This window comes from Perca flavescens, chromosome 14 (genome assembly GCF_004354835.1).
Source record: "Perca flavescens isolate YP-PL-M2 chromosome 14, PFLA_1.0, whole genome shotgun sequence".
Lineage (NCBI taxonomy): Eukaryota > Metazoa > Chordata > Actinopteri > Perciformes > Percidae > Perca > Perca flavescens.
The window spans coordinates 16686036-16706075 of NC_041344.1; the positions used below are offsets into that span (position 1 = coordinate 16686036).

General features: G+C 39.5%; 1 protein-coding gene across 1 annotated transcript in view; it reads right to left on the reverse strand.

Moving 5' to 3' along the window:
• Window positions 1–1132: 1132 nt before the first annotated feature.
• LOC114568267 (ras/Rap GTPase-activating protein SynGAP) overlaps window positions 1133–20040 on the reverse strand; it is a 44259-nt gene continuing 25351 nt past the window's right edge. Inside the window, exons 13-22 of the mRNA XM_028597760.1 lie at window positions 18482–18683; window positions 17547–17737; window positions 15023–15227; window positions 13416–13994; window positions 9698–9939; window positions 9271–9475; window positions 8956–9117; window positions 7865–8076; window positions 5114–5186; window positions 1133–3276 (exon numbers count right to left, since the gene is read on the reverse strand). Of these exons, the coding sequence (XP_028453561.1) occupies window positions 3241–3276; window positions 5114–5186; window positions 7865–8076; window positions 8956–9117; window positions 9271–9475; window positions 9698–9939; window positions 13416–13994; window positions 15023–15227; window positions 17547–17737; window positions 18482–18683 (2107 nt within the window). The 3' untranslated portion in view covers window positions 1133–3240. The remainder of the gene's footprint in view (window positions 3277–5113; window positions 5187–7864; window positions 8077–8955; window positions 9118–9270; window positions 9476–9697; window positions 9940–13415; window positions 13995–15022; window positions 15228–17546; window positions 17738–18481; window positions 18684–20040) is intronic.

Genomic DNA, 20040 nt, shown 5'->3' on the forward strand with positions numbered 1-20040 from the left:
TAGCTTTCATCCCATGAACACGTTGCTCTCACGTAGCACTGTAGTTTCTGGATTGCAGCATTAAGAGTTAATAACATAAGAATCAATTGTTACCACAATTTCAACATGCCTAAAGTGTCCTTGATTTGAATACATATAAGAATAGATATACATTAAGCTATTTTATACATTTCTGGTAACATAAACATAGAACTATCATTTTATATTTATCTTTAAAGAAAATGTATTTTTAAAGGCAGGAGGTTAAGATAAATTATATCAATCATGAAATTTGCAATATAAATGTTTCTGACTAACATACAGAGTTAACCAACACGCTGCGTATTAATTCATCACCTGACTACAAAAAAAGACATTTAATGTACAAAGTTTACAAGTTTTTTTGTATTGGCATTGTTATTTTGGGCCTTGTGGCACAGACTGTAAGGCAGTCAAATCCTATGCACATATACTACACATCCTTGCTTGGAAACTCTTTATTGTTCTGTTGTTTTCACTGTCGCTCCTTTTTTTGTTTTCTTGTCATTTCTCTCAGTACTTTCATGTTGTATAATGCAAAAGGCTGAATGCCACCCTCTTCTGAAAAAAACGGAAGAGTCAGCAGGTTGAATAAAAAAAAGATGCCTTCCAATAAGAAAGCCATGTCAAAGTTTTTTTTGTACATTAGAATAATATCTGACAACTTATCAACTTACTCGTTCTCGCATTTAAAAAGCACATGCAGAACTTTTGCACACCTATGCTTCAGAAACATTAAATACAACAGATGAGTAATTCACTACTTGCTATTATATGATTTGTTTCCAGTTGCACATAATGTTTATAATCATAGTTATTAAAAAATGTATTCATACAGCACTTTTCAAACCAATGATACAAAGTGCTGTACAACAAAACATGAAAAGGCTAAAATGTTAAATATAGAAAAAGGGTAATTTCTGTTTTTTAAATGTCCAGGTCAATTCATTACTTTTGAGGCTCGGTTAGTTTAGATTGGCTTTAGACTAAACTGTCTCTCTGATGTAACATGAGACAGACTTTCCTTAGGAAATGTAAACTTAATATGAGCTGGAGCCCTGATGATGCTTCTTGAGGAGCTAATCATCTTTCAGATATTTCTGATCACCTTTCTTAAAGATAATGTTAAATAGAAAAAAAATGTATATAAAGGGGGGAGGGAGCTCTGCCATACTCTACTTTTTTTGGTACCTGTACTATACTTAGATACCCCTCAGTGTAGGTGGGTTTCTCTACTGATCACCACTCACTGAGTCCTTTCATTGGCAACCAATTCAGTCAATCATACACTGTAGTTTATTACATGATTTTATGGACTGCCATTTTTTTTTAAATCTGGGTTGAGTGAATAAAAAAAATTGCAGTTGCTATTAACAGTAGCTTGGCTATATAAAAATCAGGGATTTGTGCATGATGTCCTGTGTCACGATAGTGACAGTTCTCTCTGACCAATCAGTGGCCTGCAGTACCAAAAAAGATACTATCCGCAACCTTTGCAAATGGATAACCAAAAAAGAGTGAGTGGAGCCGTACCATGCAGTGAAAAATGGCATTAGAGGTCTTGTACTGTAAGAAACAGATTATAAAAATGATCGAAATCATCTGAGATACGCCGAGATATCCAGACTCTTAGATACCATTTACACCTGGAATTAACATGCGATCTGTATCTGGATGTCTTTTCAGGGTATGGAAAAACACAAGATGTAAATGCACATTATCAGAAAGTGATCAGATTGTCCAGACCACATCTGTCGCGGGTCAGGCTTGCAAAATGATCGGATCCTAACCAGGTGTCAATGATATCCATATAGTGTGACCATGTTATTAAGAAAAAATCCAAACAAGTAGTAGCAGTAGCTAGTGAGTCTTCCCATGCAAAAAGTAAATTAGTAACACCCGTTCATGGCATGGCTTAGCAAACCAGGTGTAAATGCAAAGACCCATGGATTGGATGCCATTATCCAGATAATGTATCCAGCTAGAGATCACATGCTTATACCAAGTGTAAATAGAGCCTTATGATCGACCCTACATTTCCCATAATGCAACTAATAGCATATTTTCATCCCTCCTTGGTTAATGCCCATGTCTGTCAAACTCCACACCCCCAGTTTGTAACGCAGACTTTGTGTTATAAATTTGGAGACTCCAAGCCCAAGCTGAGAAATAAAACTGTTTTCATAGGTTGAGTACCGTAGTACTGAGTAAAATCGGTTGGGTTGACCTTTTAAATTCAATAATTTCTTACATGAGATTTTTCTTTCATGTCAGGTCTTTTAAAAAGCACTTTGTATCACCGCTTTGAAGTGTCATATATTCTTTATTATGATTAATATTATTATTACAGAGTGAACAAAACACATCGTGATGTCAGATTACTTATGTCAAGTATTTAAATTTTTAAAAAGGTTTAGTAGTTTTAAGAAATACTTCTTCTATACACTGAAGGTCAAGAGACCATTGTTCTGGCTTTGCACTGAGTGCCAAAGGAAAATCAACTGATGAGAAGGTTTAGATTGTTTGTGAAGCAGTTAGTTGATTGTTATATTTGTTTGGCATCTATTCAAATGGGATGGCTGTACTAGAAAGGATGCAAAAATCATAATGATAAGCAACTTTTGTAAGTAAAAATACTTTTGCAAAGAGAATATGTTACTAAATGATTTATTCAGAATCAAGTAGCAATATGGGTCTTTGCATGGGCTCTGCATCCAAGGATCATAGATGGCAACTGATTAACAACACGCTTGTTGCTTGTCACAGGCGTCACCATGAGGGGATATTGTGCTTGTAAAAGCCTTTTCTACATGTTGTCTGCAGCCGCTTAAGTGAGAAGTGATTGTGCTGCTTGTCGCGGGGGAAATCATGAATCCATCATCATCGCCAGTGTTTAACACATCTCTTCTCACTTCTTCCGATTTAAATAAAGAAACTCATTAGGTTCAGTATTGCCATTGTTGTGGCATTGGCTAACATTTTGTCAAAATGTGCAGACAATTCACTGCACACATTGGTCCTCACGCTAAACTGATTGTCAAGTTCTGGTACAGGCAAAGTTTGAATATGTGCAAAGTTTTTTTAAGAAAGTTGTGAGATGAAGCCTCCAGTGGTCCTGCTGGATCCACTGCAGAGCTTCTCTTCATGGGTTTTGTAGGATCTGAATCTGTCTTCTTACACGCGAGTGACCATCATGAACTCTGGTCACTTTGGAATTGACAGTCAGGATCCGGGGTGGCCATAGCCCTGGTTGAAAGACTGAAGGGAGAGAAAACAGATTAAATAACATTTTGTCTCCATTTCCAGCTTCATGAGGGTGCAAGTCTAAAGGAAAAATAGGTTTATTTTCTCTTAAAAATACTACTCTCACGTGTGTAACGGTAAACATGTAGCATAGCTTAGCATAACAACTGGACACAAGGGAAAACAGGCTAGCCTCCCTCTGTCCAAAAGCAACAAAATCTGCCAACCAACCATTTTACAGGGTGCTATGTGCTGAAGCATTTCTTGGCCGGGAGCAACTAGCTGAGACTCCAGGAAGTTACTTCTCCTGTCCAAGAAATAGTCCAGCAAATAACCACTGTGAAACAGCAAATTGTCATTTTTACACTTCAGTTCTTATACTTAACCTTTACACCTACGTTCGGACAGAGCCAGGCTAGCTGCTTCCCTGTTTCCAGTCTTTGTGCTAAGCTAACCAGCTGCTGGTTCCAGCTACATATTCAAAGGGGCTATACTTGATATTCAGAAAGAAATTGTTCTAGGATTGCATTCACACGGCTCTCACAGACGGTTCCCCAACTTGCCAAATACCAACGCTTATTCACGGCCCTCCGCATCTGATACCGATGCACAAGGCACTGACATGCACCCACATGCTTTAACATGCACTCGCGGATCGACCAGTTATCAAAAAAAAGAACAGAGAATCTCAGATCACAACACACACAAGGAGTGTGACTCCATTATCTGCTCAGGACACCATTACACACATTTATTTCTTAACATAGATTTGTTTGCTACTATATTCATGTTCTGTATGACGAGTACAGACCCTTCAACGTACAGACACGTATCGATCATCGCATCTAACTCACGGCAAAAAAAGGAAATTAGACGTATTTCCCAAAATGCTGAACTATTCCTTTAAATCTTAATTCTCTGTTTTCTGTCTATGGGAAAGAACTGTTCCCACTCACGCACAGTAATTAACACGACTCTCCCAATCATAAGGAATAGCATTTCTTAACATTTACTTGGACTTTGAGTGCAATAACGGAAACATTTAATATAATGAGAGTGTTGTTTTTTATAGCTATGACTTAAGTTTGAGCCAAAAAGGACGGCTTGCAAAATAATCCTTCACTACACTCTAAACTGGGCTGCTGAGTTTATACGTCTATTCTAATTAACTAACACACTCATTTGTTTCAGTAGTCTGTTGTAAAAACAATTACAATCTCTCAGCAGTCGCAGTGGAGAAACACTTCTATATATGGTCTGAGTTTTCAAGAGGCAATTTAGTCTACCGTATTTGCTCTTGATATTGAGTGCTGAAAGAAGGTGACAGCGTATTTCAATGACAGCAAATGTTTCTCCTAAGTTATTTCCTCTTCACCTGCGTCACAATCCAGCCCACATGGTGGTGCATTCACAATGTTGAGCCCTGCAGAATTACTGTGACGCAGCTGATGAGTCACACAGTCAAGGTTTTCTAATGATGAATGCGTTCTGTGGTATAATAATCATCTTTTTGTAAATAATATTCAGTTTCAGTGTTGAAGACTTGCTATTCCTTCACAGAACTAGATTAACCTCTGTGTACATCAATTTAAAATCAATCCAGCTCCTTATTTTTAGGAACAGCACTGTGTTGTCGCTCTCCTCTCAAGCGTGTGGAGTAAAATGGTGACAGATGTGACATAAACGTACTTTTGAAAGATGGGATAGGTGAAGAGTATGAAAGCTGCAAACTTTTCCCCTGCACTGGCTTTGGCAAATGCGCTGAATGTGATGTAAGAATGATGCAAGCTATTTTAGGACATGACTGGTTTAGCAAATAGGGATGATAAAAGATGTAGACACAGGCACAAACCTGGTCTGTGAGGATTCGAGGCTTAATATCAGGTATGGCACCCCCTCTCAGCTCATCTTCCACAGCCATGAGTCTGACAACAGGGAAATAGAAACAAACATACCGGTTGACAAAAATAGAATCTGGAAGCCGGTGTTCTTAAAATTTACTGTAGGATTATGTGGCCATATGATGATATTAAGGTCTTAACACATTTCTGGGTGCCATCAGCTATCCTCAGAGCTTCCTGAAACTGAATCTAAAATGCCTTCAGAACAATTCAGGCAGTTTAAATTCAGCTGTTCAGATACAAAAAACTTGTAAAATTTTGGCAGGATAGTTTAGTGTGCACCCATCTGCTGTATCTGTATTCAGAGGAAATGTTTACTTTAAAAAGGAACTATGTGAAGCAATTTACATGTACTTATCGTTTTGTATTGCCAATGTGTGGACATATTGTAATGTAACTTAAAAACCAAGACCTATAGTTGGCTGAAAAATCCAAATGATGTGACGTTTATGCACCCTCCCAAGTGCTTAGCCTCTCTTCCCTACAGTGCCAACAGTGTGCAACACCAGCTAACGTTAGCTTAGAAATGGAGTCCGGTGGGAGACACTGGTAGCTCACGGGTTACAGCGTGTACCATTAAGGCTGAATCCTTACCGCAGCGGCCTGGATTCAAGTCTGTCCTTTGCTGCATGTCTTCCCCTCTCTCTCTCCACTACCTTTCATCTCTCTCTCTCTATCAAATAAATCAGAAATGCCTAAAAAGAAAGGAAATGGAGTCCGCTAACGTTATCAAACATACCACAACAGTGTCCAAAACAAAGTCACGTAAGTAAAAAAAAAAAATGGGTGAAGCCCGTCTTGATAAACGGGAATGTGACCGTCGCCAGGGAGGAAAACTAGGGTCAACATCAGTAGGGCATTCAGCTGATCACTCGTGCCTATGAAGTGTGAACGTGAGTAACAGGATGCTGACTGCAGTTCACGTAACGGCCACCGGTGTCATTAATAACAAGGACTTTCTGAAAATTAGACAAAGTACCTTTAACTCAAGGAGTCTTTCTACCAAATGAGATGAGATGTAAGCTCTGTATACTGTATACTCCAACTATACAAAATTTTGTCTTTTGGAAATTAATTTAATGTGGTACACTAGGCATTTCAATGGGTAGGAATCCCACTTTGTTCCTTGAAACATTTACTTCAAATATAGCTAGCATCTGTTTTTTTTCCTTTTGTCCTTGTAATTAGGTTACTGAAAAAAATAAAATGAATCTGGTGAAGTGTTTCATATTAAAAGTATGAGCCTAATGGGTATGCTTTTTGGTATTAGTTGTGATATTTAAATGAGCTACATTTAAATGAATAGTTCCACATTTTAGGAAATATGCTTATTTGCCTTCTCTCTGAGATTTGGATGAGAAGGTCAATACCACTCTTATGTCTGTGCATTAAAGGTACCCTGTGGAGTTTTTGACTGCTACTGGGGCTATGGAGAAATGGGTCGATGAGTAGGTCCATTTCGTGTTCTACAGGGTTAGGGTTTTAGAAATATCTGCGAAAGAAAATGTGAATTAATGTGTGTTTCCATCTACCACTGTTATGCAAATATTAGGAGTTGGGTTCATTGAGTTTTGACTTTTTAAAGAAAACAATGTAAAAAACATGATGTCAATATGGCATTTATGCTTATTTCATGTATTATTTGATGTTACTTTCTCATCATTGCTCCACACAGATCTGATGTTATGGTCTGCTGCCATTTTTTATCTCTTCACTAGACGCTGAAGTTAAATGCTTCATGTATGTCATTGATTTATGGACCAAGTCATTTTCCATTGGACTTTGTTGCTTTTCCACCGCAGCCAAGTGGTAAAATGTTTTTTGTGATATTTAATTTTTTTCCAAATGTCCTGCATTTTCACTCGTTTTTTTATGCACAAATTGAATATGTGCATAAAAAAAGGTGCATATAAACGGACATAATGATGCACAGAAACGCATGGACTTAGATAACACAATACAAATTGTTAAGTCAATATAAACTCCACAGGGTACTTTATGTCTGGAGCTAAAGCCAGTAGGTGATTAGCTTACTTTAGCATAAAAACTACCAGCACATCTAAAGCTCACTAATGAACATGTTGTACCTCATTTCTGTAATCCAAATAAAAACAGAAATGTAAAAACAACAATTTGTAGCTTTAAGGTTAAGAAGTCAGCTAGCCTGGTTGTGTCCAAATTAAAAACAGTTTGCTCCTGCTTCCAGTTTGTATGCTAAGCTATGCTAATTTCCTCCTGGCTCCAGCACAGATATGAGAGTGGTATCTTCTCATTTAACTCAAGAAAGCAAAATGTTGAACTATATCTTTAAAAATTGATAGATATGACATCATGCAAGTTGCGTTTGAGTGGAAGACTTTTACTAACATAGTTTGTTAATCATATGTTTTGAAGGTCTTAAAGTTTAGGAAAGATTGGCACTTAATACTTCTTCCTTCACAAAGCACAGATGTGTTTTTCTGAGTACACATACAGCAGACCAAAAACAATTCTTTAAATGGGCAATTTATAATACCTCACCCCTTTTAACCACCTTTCCTTTGTATACAACTTTTGTATACAAATTGTATAACTTACTACACTTTAACTTGTTTTCTGATTATAATTTATTAACTTTGTAGAAATATATGTGTGACTAATGTTTGGCATAGAGAAAGCCAAGCAGTAACCGGCAGCTCTACTTCAACCTGAACACTAATCACCTGTTGATGATGCCTTTAATTTGTGAGTCCTTTTCAACTTGCTGCTGTTTTAGACGGCGCTCACTGTCTTCCAGGCGGTTCTGATACTGCATTAGGATCTTGCTTGTCTGCTGTTCCTGCGACGCAAGTCTCTGCTCATATTCTTCAAGCTTGCGATGAGACATCTTCAGCCGCTCCTTCAAGGAATATATCTCTTCTTCATACTCTTTTACCTGAAATAGAAATACAGTCACTTCACCAATGTCTTCACCAGTGATGGAATATAACGAAGTACAAATTTGACGTACTTGTACTTTACTTGATTCTTTTCTTTTCATGCCACTTTCTACTTCTACTCCACTATATTAATCTGACATCTTTAGTTACTTTACAAATTAAGATGTTTGTAGAACACATGTAGTTTATAAAATACATGTTTTATTCTAAATTAAACTACCCAACAATATAATAGCCTACAAGTACAGCTGAAAGAACTGTTTTGATCGTTTCCAGTTTGTAAAATGTGCTGATTTTTCTGCATTGAGTACTTTTACTTTTAACAGACTTTTAAGTACATTTTCCTGATGAAACATACTTTTGCTTAAGTAATATTTTCAATGCAGGACTTTTACTTGTAAGAGTATTTTTTACAGTGTGGTATTGGTCCCTGGTATTCAGCAATATTCCTGAATGACGAGGGATTTAATCAATATAGACACTGCTCTGTAGTGCAGCTCTCTTTATGCTAAGCTGCATGTGCAAGACCAGACAAAGCTGCAGTTGAACTGTGGCCAGCTTAAATGTGTGCAACAAGCACTACATGGACATGTGATTCTAATACAGGCATGAGTGTGGGAGTTGTTCATCATACAAAATGTAGAACAGCCACCATTATGCAACTCATGTATTATTCTGTTATAGCTCTAATTTATAGTTGCACTATGGCAGAACAGGTGGAAACAGTTTCATCTCCGTGCAGGTGATGCACATGTGATTAGAAAAAGCTCAACTGACCAGATGGAGACTTTTTCTCACACTATTTGGCCTAAAAGAGCTTCTTTACTTTTTATGAGTTTGCTTTTTTTGAAGAAAAAGAATAAATAAGTGCTGACCCTCTCTAATCGTGACTCATCCATGCTCTTGGAGTACTCTTTCAGCTGACCCTCACGGTCCGGCCGCAAGCTTTCTATGTCAGCAGAGAGATGTGGCATGTTGGACACCCAGGCGACTGTCCGTTCATTGAGGGCCGGGGTGCTCAGGGTTGATGGAGAACCCTGAAATAACAATAACACAGGTGAGTGATGGTTTAAATTCATGTGTTCATATTAGAAATGCCTTGAAAACATGGTAAACAAATTGCATGCTGTATAAAATAAAACACTAAAGAATTGCCAAGCTTTAAATTAAGAGACTGTAGTTAGATTGACCTGTTTATTGCCTGGCTTGAGCAGATGCTGCTGTGGCGGCTGCAGTTGTGTCTGTTGAGACTTCTTGGTGCTTTTTGTAGGTGTGTCTGTTGACTCCTCTGCAGCTGCCTGCGGGCCCGGGTTCTCTTTAGCAGAGCTCGTCTGGTACGGGAGTCCGGGAGCTGGACTATCTGTCACAGACAGCTGGGATTCCTGTTGTTGCTGCTGAAGTTGCTGTTGATGTTGCTGCTGTTGATGTTGCTGCTGTTGCTGCTGTTGGTGTTGCTGCTGTTGGTGTTGGTGTTGCTGCTGTTGGTGTTGCTGCTGTTGGTGTTGCTGCTGGTGTTGCTGCTGCTGAAGTTGCTGCTGCTGATGTTGCTGATGTTGTTGTTGCTGCTGCTGCTGCTGATGTTGTGGCGGCTGCTGAGAATGGCGCGATTTCGGCTGACTGCCGCTGAAGTTTGTGTCAGAAGAGTCGAGGAGGAGATTCCTGCTCTGTGGGCGAACCTTTGGTGGCGTGGCGGTGGCTGGAGTGTTAATGGATCGCTGTGACTTGAGATGTTGTGGAGGAGCCATGGATGACTGTCGGTTTGGGTGCACTGTAGTAGGTGGTGTGGCCAAGGAGGCAGGGGTGCCCGTCCCAGTGGCTGTCTGAGATACGACTCCCATCAGGTGCTGCTGCTGGAGAGACTCCTGAGAGAAGAGATTAAGGTGAGAGACAAAAATTAAACTGTGTAAAGTTTAAAAAAATAAAATCTAACTCTGATGCCCCCCAGTGATTTGACCAAGGACACACAAGACAAATGAAAGAAGCACATTCACTGCAAAATATTTTAACCAGACAAAAACTAAATTATTTGAAAGATGTAATAAGTACAAAAATAACCGAAGAATAAAAGCAGTTGGAGCGGACATCAGGTTTTCTGGGTTTGTTCCAGATAAGTGGTGCAACAAAAACTAAATGATGATGTTTTGACAGAAGCATACCTGTCTGGATGGTCAGAAAAGTGTTTTGGCCCTAAACCATTTAGTGCTTTATAAAACCAACTGTAGAATGTATGAATACATGTATAGCTTACTGTCTAGCTAGATAATACAGTGGTGTGAAAAAGTGTTTGCCCCCTTCCTCATTTCCTGTTCCTTTGCATGTTTGTCACACTTAAGTGTTTCGGAACATCAAACCAATTTAAACAATAGTCAAGGACAACACAAGTAAACACAAAATGCAATTTGTAAATGAAGGTGTTTATCATTAAAGGAGAAAAAAAATCCAAACCATCATGGCCCTGTGTGAAAAAGTGATTGCCCCCTAAACCTAATAACTGGTTGGGCCACCCTTAGCAGCAACAACTGCAACCAAGCGTTTATGTATAACGTGCAATGAGGCTTTTACAGCGTCCTGGAGGAATTTTGGCCCACTCATCTTTGCAGAATTGTCCTAATTCAGTTACATTAGAGGGTTTTCGAGCATGAACGGCCTTTTTAAGGTCATACCACAACATCTCAATAGGATTCAGGTCAGGACTTTGGCTAGGCCACTCCAAAGTCTTCATTTTGTTTTTTTCAGCCATTCGGTGGTGGACTTGCTGGTGTGTTTAGGATCATTGTCCTGCTGCAGAACCCAAGTTCGTTTCAGCTTGAGTACACGAACAGATGGTCGGACATTCTCCTTCAGGATCTCTTGGTAGACAGCAGAATTCATAGTTCCTTTTATCACGGCAAGTCTTCCAGGTCCTGAAGCAGCAAAACAGCCCCAGACCATCACACTGCCACCACCATATTTTACAGTTGGTATAATGTTCTTTTTATGAAATGCAGTGTTCCTTCTACGCCAGATATACTTGGACACACACCTTCCAAAGAGTTCCACTTTTGTCTCATCGGTCCACAGAATGTTGTCCCAAAAGTCTTGGGGATCATCAAGATGTGTTCTGGAGAAATTGAGACGAGCTTTGATGTTCTTTTTGCTCAGCAGTGGTTTTCTCCTTGGAACTCTGCCATGCAGGCCATTTTTGCCCAGTCTTTTCCTGATGGTGGAGGCATGAACGCTGACCTTAACTGAGGCAAGTGAGGCCTGCAGTTCTTTGGACGTTGTTGTGGGGTCTTTTGTGACCTCTTGATGAGTCGTCGCTGCGCTCTTGGGGTAATTTTGGGCGGCCGGCCACTCCTGGGAAGGTTCACCACTGTTCCATGTCTTCGCCATTTGTGGATAATGGCTCTCACTGTGGTTCGCTGGATTCCCAAAGCTTTGGAAATGGCTTTATAACCCTTTCCAGACTGATAGATCTCAATTACTTTCTTTCTCAATTGTTCCTGAATTTCTTTGGGTCTCGGCATGATGTGTAGCTTTTAAGGATCTTCTGGTGGACCTTACTGTGTCAAGCAGCTCCTATTTAAGTGATGCCTTGATTGTGAACAGGTGTGGCAATAATCAGGCCTGGGTGTGGCTAGAGAAATTGAACTCAGGTGTGGACAACCACAGTTATAGTATGTTTTAACAAGGGGGGCAATCACTTTTTCACACAGGGCCATGATGGTTTGGATTTTTTTTCTCCTTTAATAATAAACACCTTCATTTACAAATTGCATTTTGTGTTTACTTGTGTTGTCCTTGACTTTTGTTTAAATTGGTTTGATGTTCCGAAACACTTAAGTGTGACACACATGCAAAGGAACAGGAAATGAGGAAGGGGGCAAACACTTTTTCACACCACTGTAGATAGATAGATAGATAGATAGATAGATAGATGGATGGCCTTTTTCTGACACACCATCTGTATTAATAAACAGGAGGCTTGGGATGTTTGTTCCATTAATTCCCACACAGCAGGACAGAAATAGCTCAAGACTACATGACTGTATCATTAAAACACTATATTTTTACACGGACATGCTGTAGTAAACGAGCAGTCCCTGAGTACATCATCAAGTCACAGTCAAAAAAGTCAGTATAGATTCAATAAAAGCTGTAAATCCAACTGAACTCCATCATCAAACAAGTGACAGTTTAATTAAAGTTTATAATGTGTGTTCCCATGTGTTTAAAAACAGATTTGACACATTATAATTGCATATTTATAAAATCAGCTTTCTCTGGAAATGCTCCAGTATAGTGTCTCAAGAGATCAAAGTCTGATCTTCAGTACACAGCGGGTTAAAGTATGCATAATATAATGATGTGTGCTGTATCAACCGTTATGACACTCTTTTCTGCCCTGTTGAAACAAGGACACAGTACAATTGATGTTGAGCACCCTACAGAGTTCAGCAGACCAGTGAATGATCCTACTTTAGTGTGTTGTCTGTAGCATAGCAAGTGTCCCTCAAAAGTGCCTGTTACAGTTAGTACTGTTAGATTTGCATATTCTGCTGCTCACGAGAGGGCCATTCTTATTTTATTTGGAACACAGTAAAAACAAAAGTATAAGCAGGATCTAATGAACTGCGAGGGTGAATCTGAATTCATGCAGATATTTTTGTTGCTCAACCAAGGTGTTGGGCAATTTGGCTTGAAATGGAGAAAAAAAACAATCTGGGTATTGTTAAGAAATTAAAAGTATAAACAAATAAGAGTAACTCTTATATGGGGATATCCATTCAAATCTACTGTGTATACTGTGAAAGGTGTGACAGCCAGGCAACAGCAATGGAAATGTGAACAAACAAGGAACATTGTGAGTTTATGGACAAGTTAACAAGTTCTCCACCTGGTGGTGCTCTTTAAAACACAATGCCATTCTGGATATTCAGCTACACTTCAGTATGTAGACCAATTTCTGTCCCGATGGAAATGGTCTCTTCCAGGTTATACACTCATTAACAGACTGAGAAATGTTCTGTGGCTACAAGTTGAGGTTTACAATCTATGATTTCAGTCTTGTCAGTTATGGAAGGTTTAGGTGCAACATCAAACTGCACTGTCCACTGCTTTTACCGAAACCCTAAATTATGGATTCCTACAGTGTGGTGTTGCATCCATAAATATAATTGTAGACACCAAACAGTTAAGGTTTCTTTATACTATGGGGGTCTCCTGTATAGATAAAATGGTACTATTATGTAAGATTTGCAGATATTTGTGAAAAATAAGGTTACTCTTTTTAAGCAAAGATATTGTTGCATATCATTACGTGTGAAGATAAGTTATAAGAGATTCCTACCTGCACCTGCAGTGACAGCTGGTGCCAAGCGTAGTCATTGCTCTGATTCTGCCGGGTGAAATCATCACTGTAACTGTGTGAGTGGACAATGCTGGGCTGCACCAGACTGCTTTGTGACCGCAGGGCGGACAAGTCCTCGCTGCGGGAGAAAGCACTGTTGCCAAAGGGCGGTGCATAGTCGTGGTGGCCATTCTCAGGCTCGGGGGCGAGGAGCAGAGGAGGGGGATGAGGCTGAGATTGAGACTGAGCTGGGGAGTTCTGGGCGGCCAGATGGAATAGCGGGTTCTGGAAAGACAGGGGGAAGTGCATGGCCGCTGCTGCCTGCTGCTGCTGTTGAGAGATGGATTCGGTGGGCCCCCCTATGTGGCCCATCTGGCTCAGCCTCAAACCAGAGCCAGCGGAGCCTGCTGGCATATGCCCTCCCATACGAAGAGGACCACAGAGGTTACCGAAGCTGTGGCCCAGGCCGGCGATGGAGGCTTGAGAGGAGGTGAGCATGTCTCCCACAGAGTTCAGGTTGGAAATGCTGTTCATTCGGGAGTCCTGAAGATCCATCATGGACACACTTTTGTTCACACTATGGACCTGAGAGAAACAATAGAAACATTTATTGTAGCAGGATTTTGTTATATACAAAACATTGAACATGACAGAAAATACAGATGCATTTTATTCAGTGTACAGGAAATGTGTTATTTGAATTTTAAATGTATTTATTTTTTATAGTGATATTGATGCATTTAGACAGCTAAATGCATTTATACAGTTATGCTAGACCAATGTTTAACTGTTAACTATTGTTTCTGTTTTTTGTTTTATTCCATTTTAGCTTTTTTATTTCCTTGTTTTTCTGTGTGCTCTACAAATAAACCTGCCTTTCCGAATCTTTTACTTAATAACTACTTCATTTGTCTTAGGTTTGTAAAATCAGCACACCAAAGTCATTACACCATGTTGTATTATTTTGTAAGGGAAATATGCAAGCAATTTTTTATGGTATTTTATAAAACAAATTATGTTCTGATACTTGCAGAGAAGGCTTAAAACTACATTGTGTCATTTTTTGAGTTGATTCTTAGCAAAAAAACCTTTGTTTTTTCACAAATATGTACTCATTCATATGTAATTACTTCCACCAACTAATCAAAGTATTCTCATAAGCGTAGAATCTGCCATTCAGAATCATTCAGAATACATACGAGCGAGTCGCTTGAATAACGGCAGCCATGTAGCGCCTCCATCTTTAAAATACATTAGCCAAAGAGGGACATACCTCCGCATTTCGCTCTCTTACACCTAGTGGCACCGTGACGAATGCAAGGGGGGAGATTACTCGCCAGGGAAGCGAAAAAGAGAATTAAAGCGACAACGTGACAGGCAAAGCAACAAGACCAAAGTTAATATTGGAGTGGCTAGAACAGCTGCATGTTAACAACGGAGAGCTAATTTCGGGTTCGGCCACCGTAGGAGGAAGGGCTAGAAAGTAATATTCAGTTGGTTGTCATATACAATTTCGCCGCTATATGGGAGAAATTCTTACACAATGTAGCTTTAAGAAGCTGCAGAATTAAGACATAAAACAGCAAACAGAATCAGACAATTTGACATCGTACCTTTGGATCGGGTTCAGTGATGTCCGAGCTGCTCGTGCAGTATGCAGGACTGGATCGAGCCAGCGGTGGACGGGTCACATAGAACACTTCCCTCGATGAGCGGAGGTCTCGTTCTGCGTGACGCCTCATGTTCAGATTCGATGAGAGGGATTCTACAGCCGAGACTCCAGTCGTAGGCGATGGGAGGCGAGAGATGTCTATTGAACTGCAGATACACAACAAAAAGATGACATGATTCTATTTTGCATTATTCCTATAATTTTAAACAATGTGGGCCGTATGGAAGGAAATAAAAGTGTAAGCCCAGTTGCTCCCAACCCTTTTTTCACCCTTTAATATAAGGCAATATCTCCTTGCAGTCCCTCATCATTGCTTGCATGGCATTGCAAGTTGTGAGCATTTTAATCAAAGTGGGTTTTTTAGATTAATTTTCAGAGGCCTGAAAGGAGTCGAGACTGCCTACAGGGAGGAAGTACACAGACTGACAGACTGGTGCACAGAGAACAACTTGGCACTTAACAAAACAAAAAAAAAAAAAAAAAAAAAAGAACTGATTGACTTCAGGAAGAAACAGGTTGATCACCAGCCACTGTACATTTAAGCGGATGGAGTGGAAAGAGCATCTAGTTTTAGGTTTTTTGGCACTCACATTTCAGAAGATCTCACATAGACAATAAAGCAAACTCACTGGTTAGAAAAGCACAACAGCGACTCTACTTCCTGAGGGTTAGGAACACTCAGGAAGGTAAATCTGTCACAACAGCATCTGGTGTCTTTCTGCAGTTGTTCAATTGAGTGTCCTGACCTATGGGAAACTTTTATGGTATGGCAACAGCTCTGCAGAAAACAAAAAGGCTCTGCAAAGAGTCATAAAACCTGCAGAAAAATCACCAACACTTATTTGCCTACTTTAGAGACACCTATACCTCCTGAAGCCTGCGGAAGGCATTCAGAATCACAAAGGACTTACATCACCCAGTACATGAACTGTTTGAACTCCTCCCCTCTGGGAAGAGATACGTACAGGGCCATCAGAGCACGGACCACAAGACTGATGAACAGTTATTACCCTGAAGCCATCACCACACTGAACTCTGCACTGAAATCAAAGACCTTATAGACCCAACTGTGCAAAAGAAACTTTTCTTGCAGTTATTTTATTTATTATTACAAATGGTGCAATACACAAAACCTTTTTACTCTTTTAACATGCATATGTTGACATTGTTACAGATGTGTAACAATTAGTTTTTTTCCTCATTTCCCAATTATCTTACAACTCACTCGATTCATCTTGTGACATCTAGAAGGAGTCCTGCCCATGTCAAACCTACTTTAGCTTGTTAATTGTAAATTAAATTTCAGACAAAATTTAAAAAAAAGGTAAGTTTGGTATCATTAAATTATAAAGATGAATTCATAATTTGAAAAAACAATTCTAATTTCATAATGAAACATGCAAAGAAACCATCAATTTGTATTCACAGTAAAGAGTTTTTGATCCTATGCACCTGTCTAGGCATTTTAATGGTGTGCAAGAACTACACCACTTTCATTATGCCATTGTTGCATGAAGAAACATTTGGAAATCCAGTGAGGAAAAGGCATAACCTCCATACTGTCAGTTGCCTGATTCCCCCGGGGGTTAGAGCTACGAGGAGTAGCAGGTGTGTTATTTCTTTTGTTGCTTTTCAGCTGTTTGATCACTGTCCTTCTCTGTCATTCTCATTCAATTACATGTTTACTGCTGCAGATTTTGTTCCAACAGACAAACAGTGCTGGGTATAATAGTAAACACGAAATAGCTGCAGTGGAGTCCTCTGAGATTACTTACTGTTTTTCTCTTACTTAAAGAGTTCTTATTTAAACATTTATGCTGTAATGAGAGCAACTGTCTCTTGACAATATGAGAGTGCCGACATGAATTAAAACACAGAGGAAAGAGGTTTGGGTAGGAGAGTCTGGGAACAGATGGTGCTGGCAATTATCAATTGATAAACTACTTAAAAAGCTTGAAGAGGTGCATTAGCATTAGCACTATGGGCTCTTAGAAATATGCCAGTGTTTTGTTTTGAGCTACTTAATTCTCATTTATTGTGTACCCATGTGAAACTATAATTCCTCTGTTTATGTGCATATTTGTAATTATGACCATTCACATTGTTTTGATAAAGTCACAGCACGGATCAATCATCTATTCGTTGGGTGGTGATGGCGCAGTGGACATGACACATTATTTTGGTGTGGGAGATCTGGGTTCAATTCCCACTGTGATACATCAACCAATGTGTCCCTGAGTAAGACACTTAACCCATAGTTGCATGCGACCTCTGACAGACAGTATATAGCAATTGTAAGTCGCTTTGGATAAAAATGTCAGCTAAATGACATATAATGTAAATGTTCAAATGTAAAAGCATAACCCATCTTGGCGCAGTCCTCTTTAAGGACATGCAAATCCAATTTCACATGTAGAAGTGATAACAACAAAAATACATTACAAAAGGAAACCATGAGAGGATACCTGTTTAAGTCACGCATCATAAGGCTTTGGAAGTCAGAGGACATGAGACGATTGAAAGATGGTCGCGAAAAGAGTCTGTCCTTCGGTCGGTCCGGCTGGTGATTTGTAGGCATGTGGAGCTGTGGGTTCCTCAGGGCGACGCTGATGTCATTCAGCAGCCGTGGTAGGGGTCCGAGTTTGAGAATAGCATCCTACAACATAGAAAGGTTCATGGAAAATCAAGAAAATCCAAAGCTCATATGCCTTATACCAGGAGTTCCCACCAGGGACCACTTTATTATGTTGTAGCTCTAACAGACAACTGGGGGCGGGTGAGGTGAAACGGATTACCTCATGCATAGATGACCTACTTTAGTTCAAAGTCATTATCCTGCTAATATATGTGTTATAAATATTTAATTTTGGGATTAAAGAGAGCTTATCTGAATATGTACTGGGAGAGATATTATTCAAGGTTTCATGCAGCCCAGTAGAAAATGTTCCACGGCCCAGTACCTGTCCGTGCCCCAGGGATTGGAAACCTCTACTTTATACAGTATTATTCATTTATTCATTCATAAAAGTCAAATGTCATTCAGAAAAAGCAGGGAAAACATGAAACAAAAAATACAGCAATTCAAAAGCACATAATGTTAAAGACAGTTTAGGGCCGAGCATAAAATATGTATAACTTTCATTATGTTACAACTACAGTACAATTTCAATATATTAACAGTGTAAGCCCTAGAGATAAATATTAAAATACTTATTCCACCTCAGTTTTACTGGAGTTCAAATAACATTCATCCTGTATTTGATAGAAAACTGCAAAACCTCATTTTCCAACTCTCTTCTCTCTACATTCTTCAGTTAGAGAAAGAAATCATATTAAAATGTTATATTAAAAAAATATTAAAAAAATAACATTTAATTTTCCAGTGTGTTATTACACCTACCTTGCTAAGCTGGCCCATGACTTCCCACAGCAAGCTGTGGAGCATGGACAATTCTCTACCAAGGTCAATATAGCCCTCAAACCCTCCAGCGTTTCCTCCGGCGTCCATGTTGGAAATCTCATAGAGAAACTGCTGCATGGAGCCCCACTCCATCTCCAGGAACTCGTTCATGAAATACATGTATTCCTCCTTGGGTCCAAATCTGCAGAGACAATAATGACAGGATACATAAAGGCAGAGAAGAAGATGGAAACATTCTGTACAGTGCACCGTGGAAGTGGAAGGATCTTATATTTACAGTTCAGGGGTCTCATTTATAAACGTGGCGTACGCACAAAACGGGGCTCAAAATGTGCGTACGGCACTTCCCACGCAAAGGTTGCAATTTATAAAAAACAAACTTGACTGGATAATGTGCGGTCCTCCACGCAAATTCTGAACCATGCATACGCACATTTTAGAGACAAAATAGGAATTGGTGACGCAGATGGTGAGGTGGTGAACTGAAGTCAGACTGCAGAGAGTAAATGGGAATAAGATTACTCGTAATATTTTCTAGTATTGATGCCTCACGCACATTCTTTCACTCCATATCATCCATGAAGATGAAATCCAGCAGTGTTATTTGTGCTTGTACTGAGTGATAACTGTTCCATAAACACCTCCAACTCAAATCTTAAATAAAAATGTGTTCTTAATATTTAATCGGCCCTGTCTCGCCGTCACATTGTCTGCTACGGAGCGCAGGAGGAGGAGATGGCCCGACTGCATGGAATACAGGATAGCATCAAATACCCTAGCATTAGATAACTGCAGAACACAGTGTAAATAACTAAATATCTGTCTTTAAAACTGTGCATATATCATCAAATGTCAAAGTCTGGAAATACAGCCGTCAAGCTCTCGCGCAATCGTTACCCTTAATGTCCTCGTTATCGGTCCTAACTTTAATACTGTTCATAACAAAACCTGCATGAAGAAAAGTGTGTTTGCCTATTACACTTTCATCTTCAAATTGTATCTCGGGGTGGGGGATACCACTAGTTGATGCTGTGATTTTAGCAAGGTGTTAACAATCACAAATTGTTGTAAACGTATAAATACTGCGGTGAACCCGTGCATAATGCTGCATGGTGGCACTGCTGGCCCTGCAGGAGGACTCTGCTAATGGAAGAATCAGGAGAAAAAGAGACTTCAGGGACCATGACGATGACTGGCTAATATGTTGATTTAAATTCCTTAAAGCTGCGAATCTTGGATTTATGTACTGAATTGGGTCCAGTAGAGTCGGCAACGCACCGAAACCGTGCCATCCCGGTCCAAATACAGGTCCTCGCCACTCTGGGGGAAACCGGCTGTTTCCAGAGGGACAGCTAAGTGTTTTTTAAAATAAATATTATATATATATAATCTTCAACTTTATCACTAAGGCTTGTTTGGATATAATATATAGTTCTGTTAAATCTTATTATATATGTCTATACGTGGTATATCAAAGCTGTCCCTGAGTACCATAATGCCTGCCGTTTTGGAAGATTTTATTAATAAAGGTAGTGTAT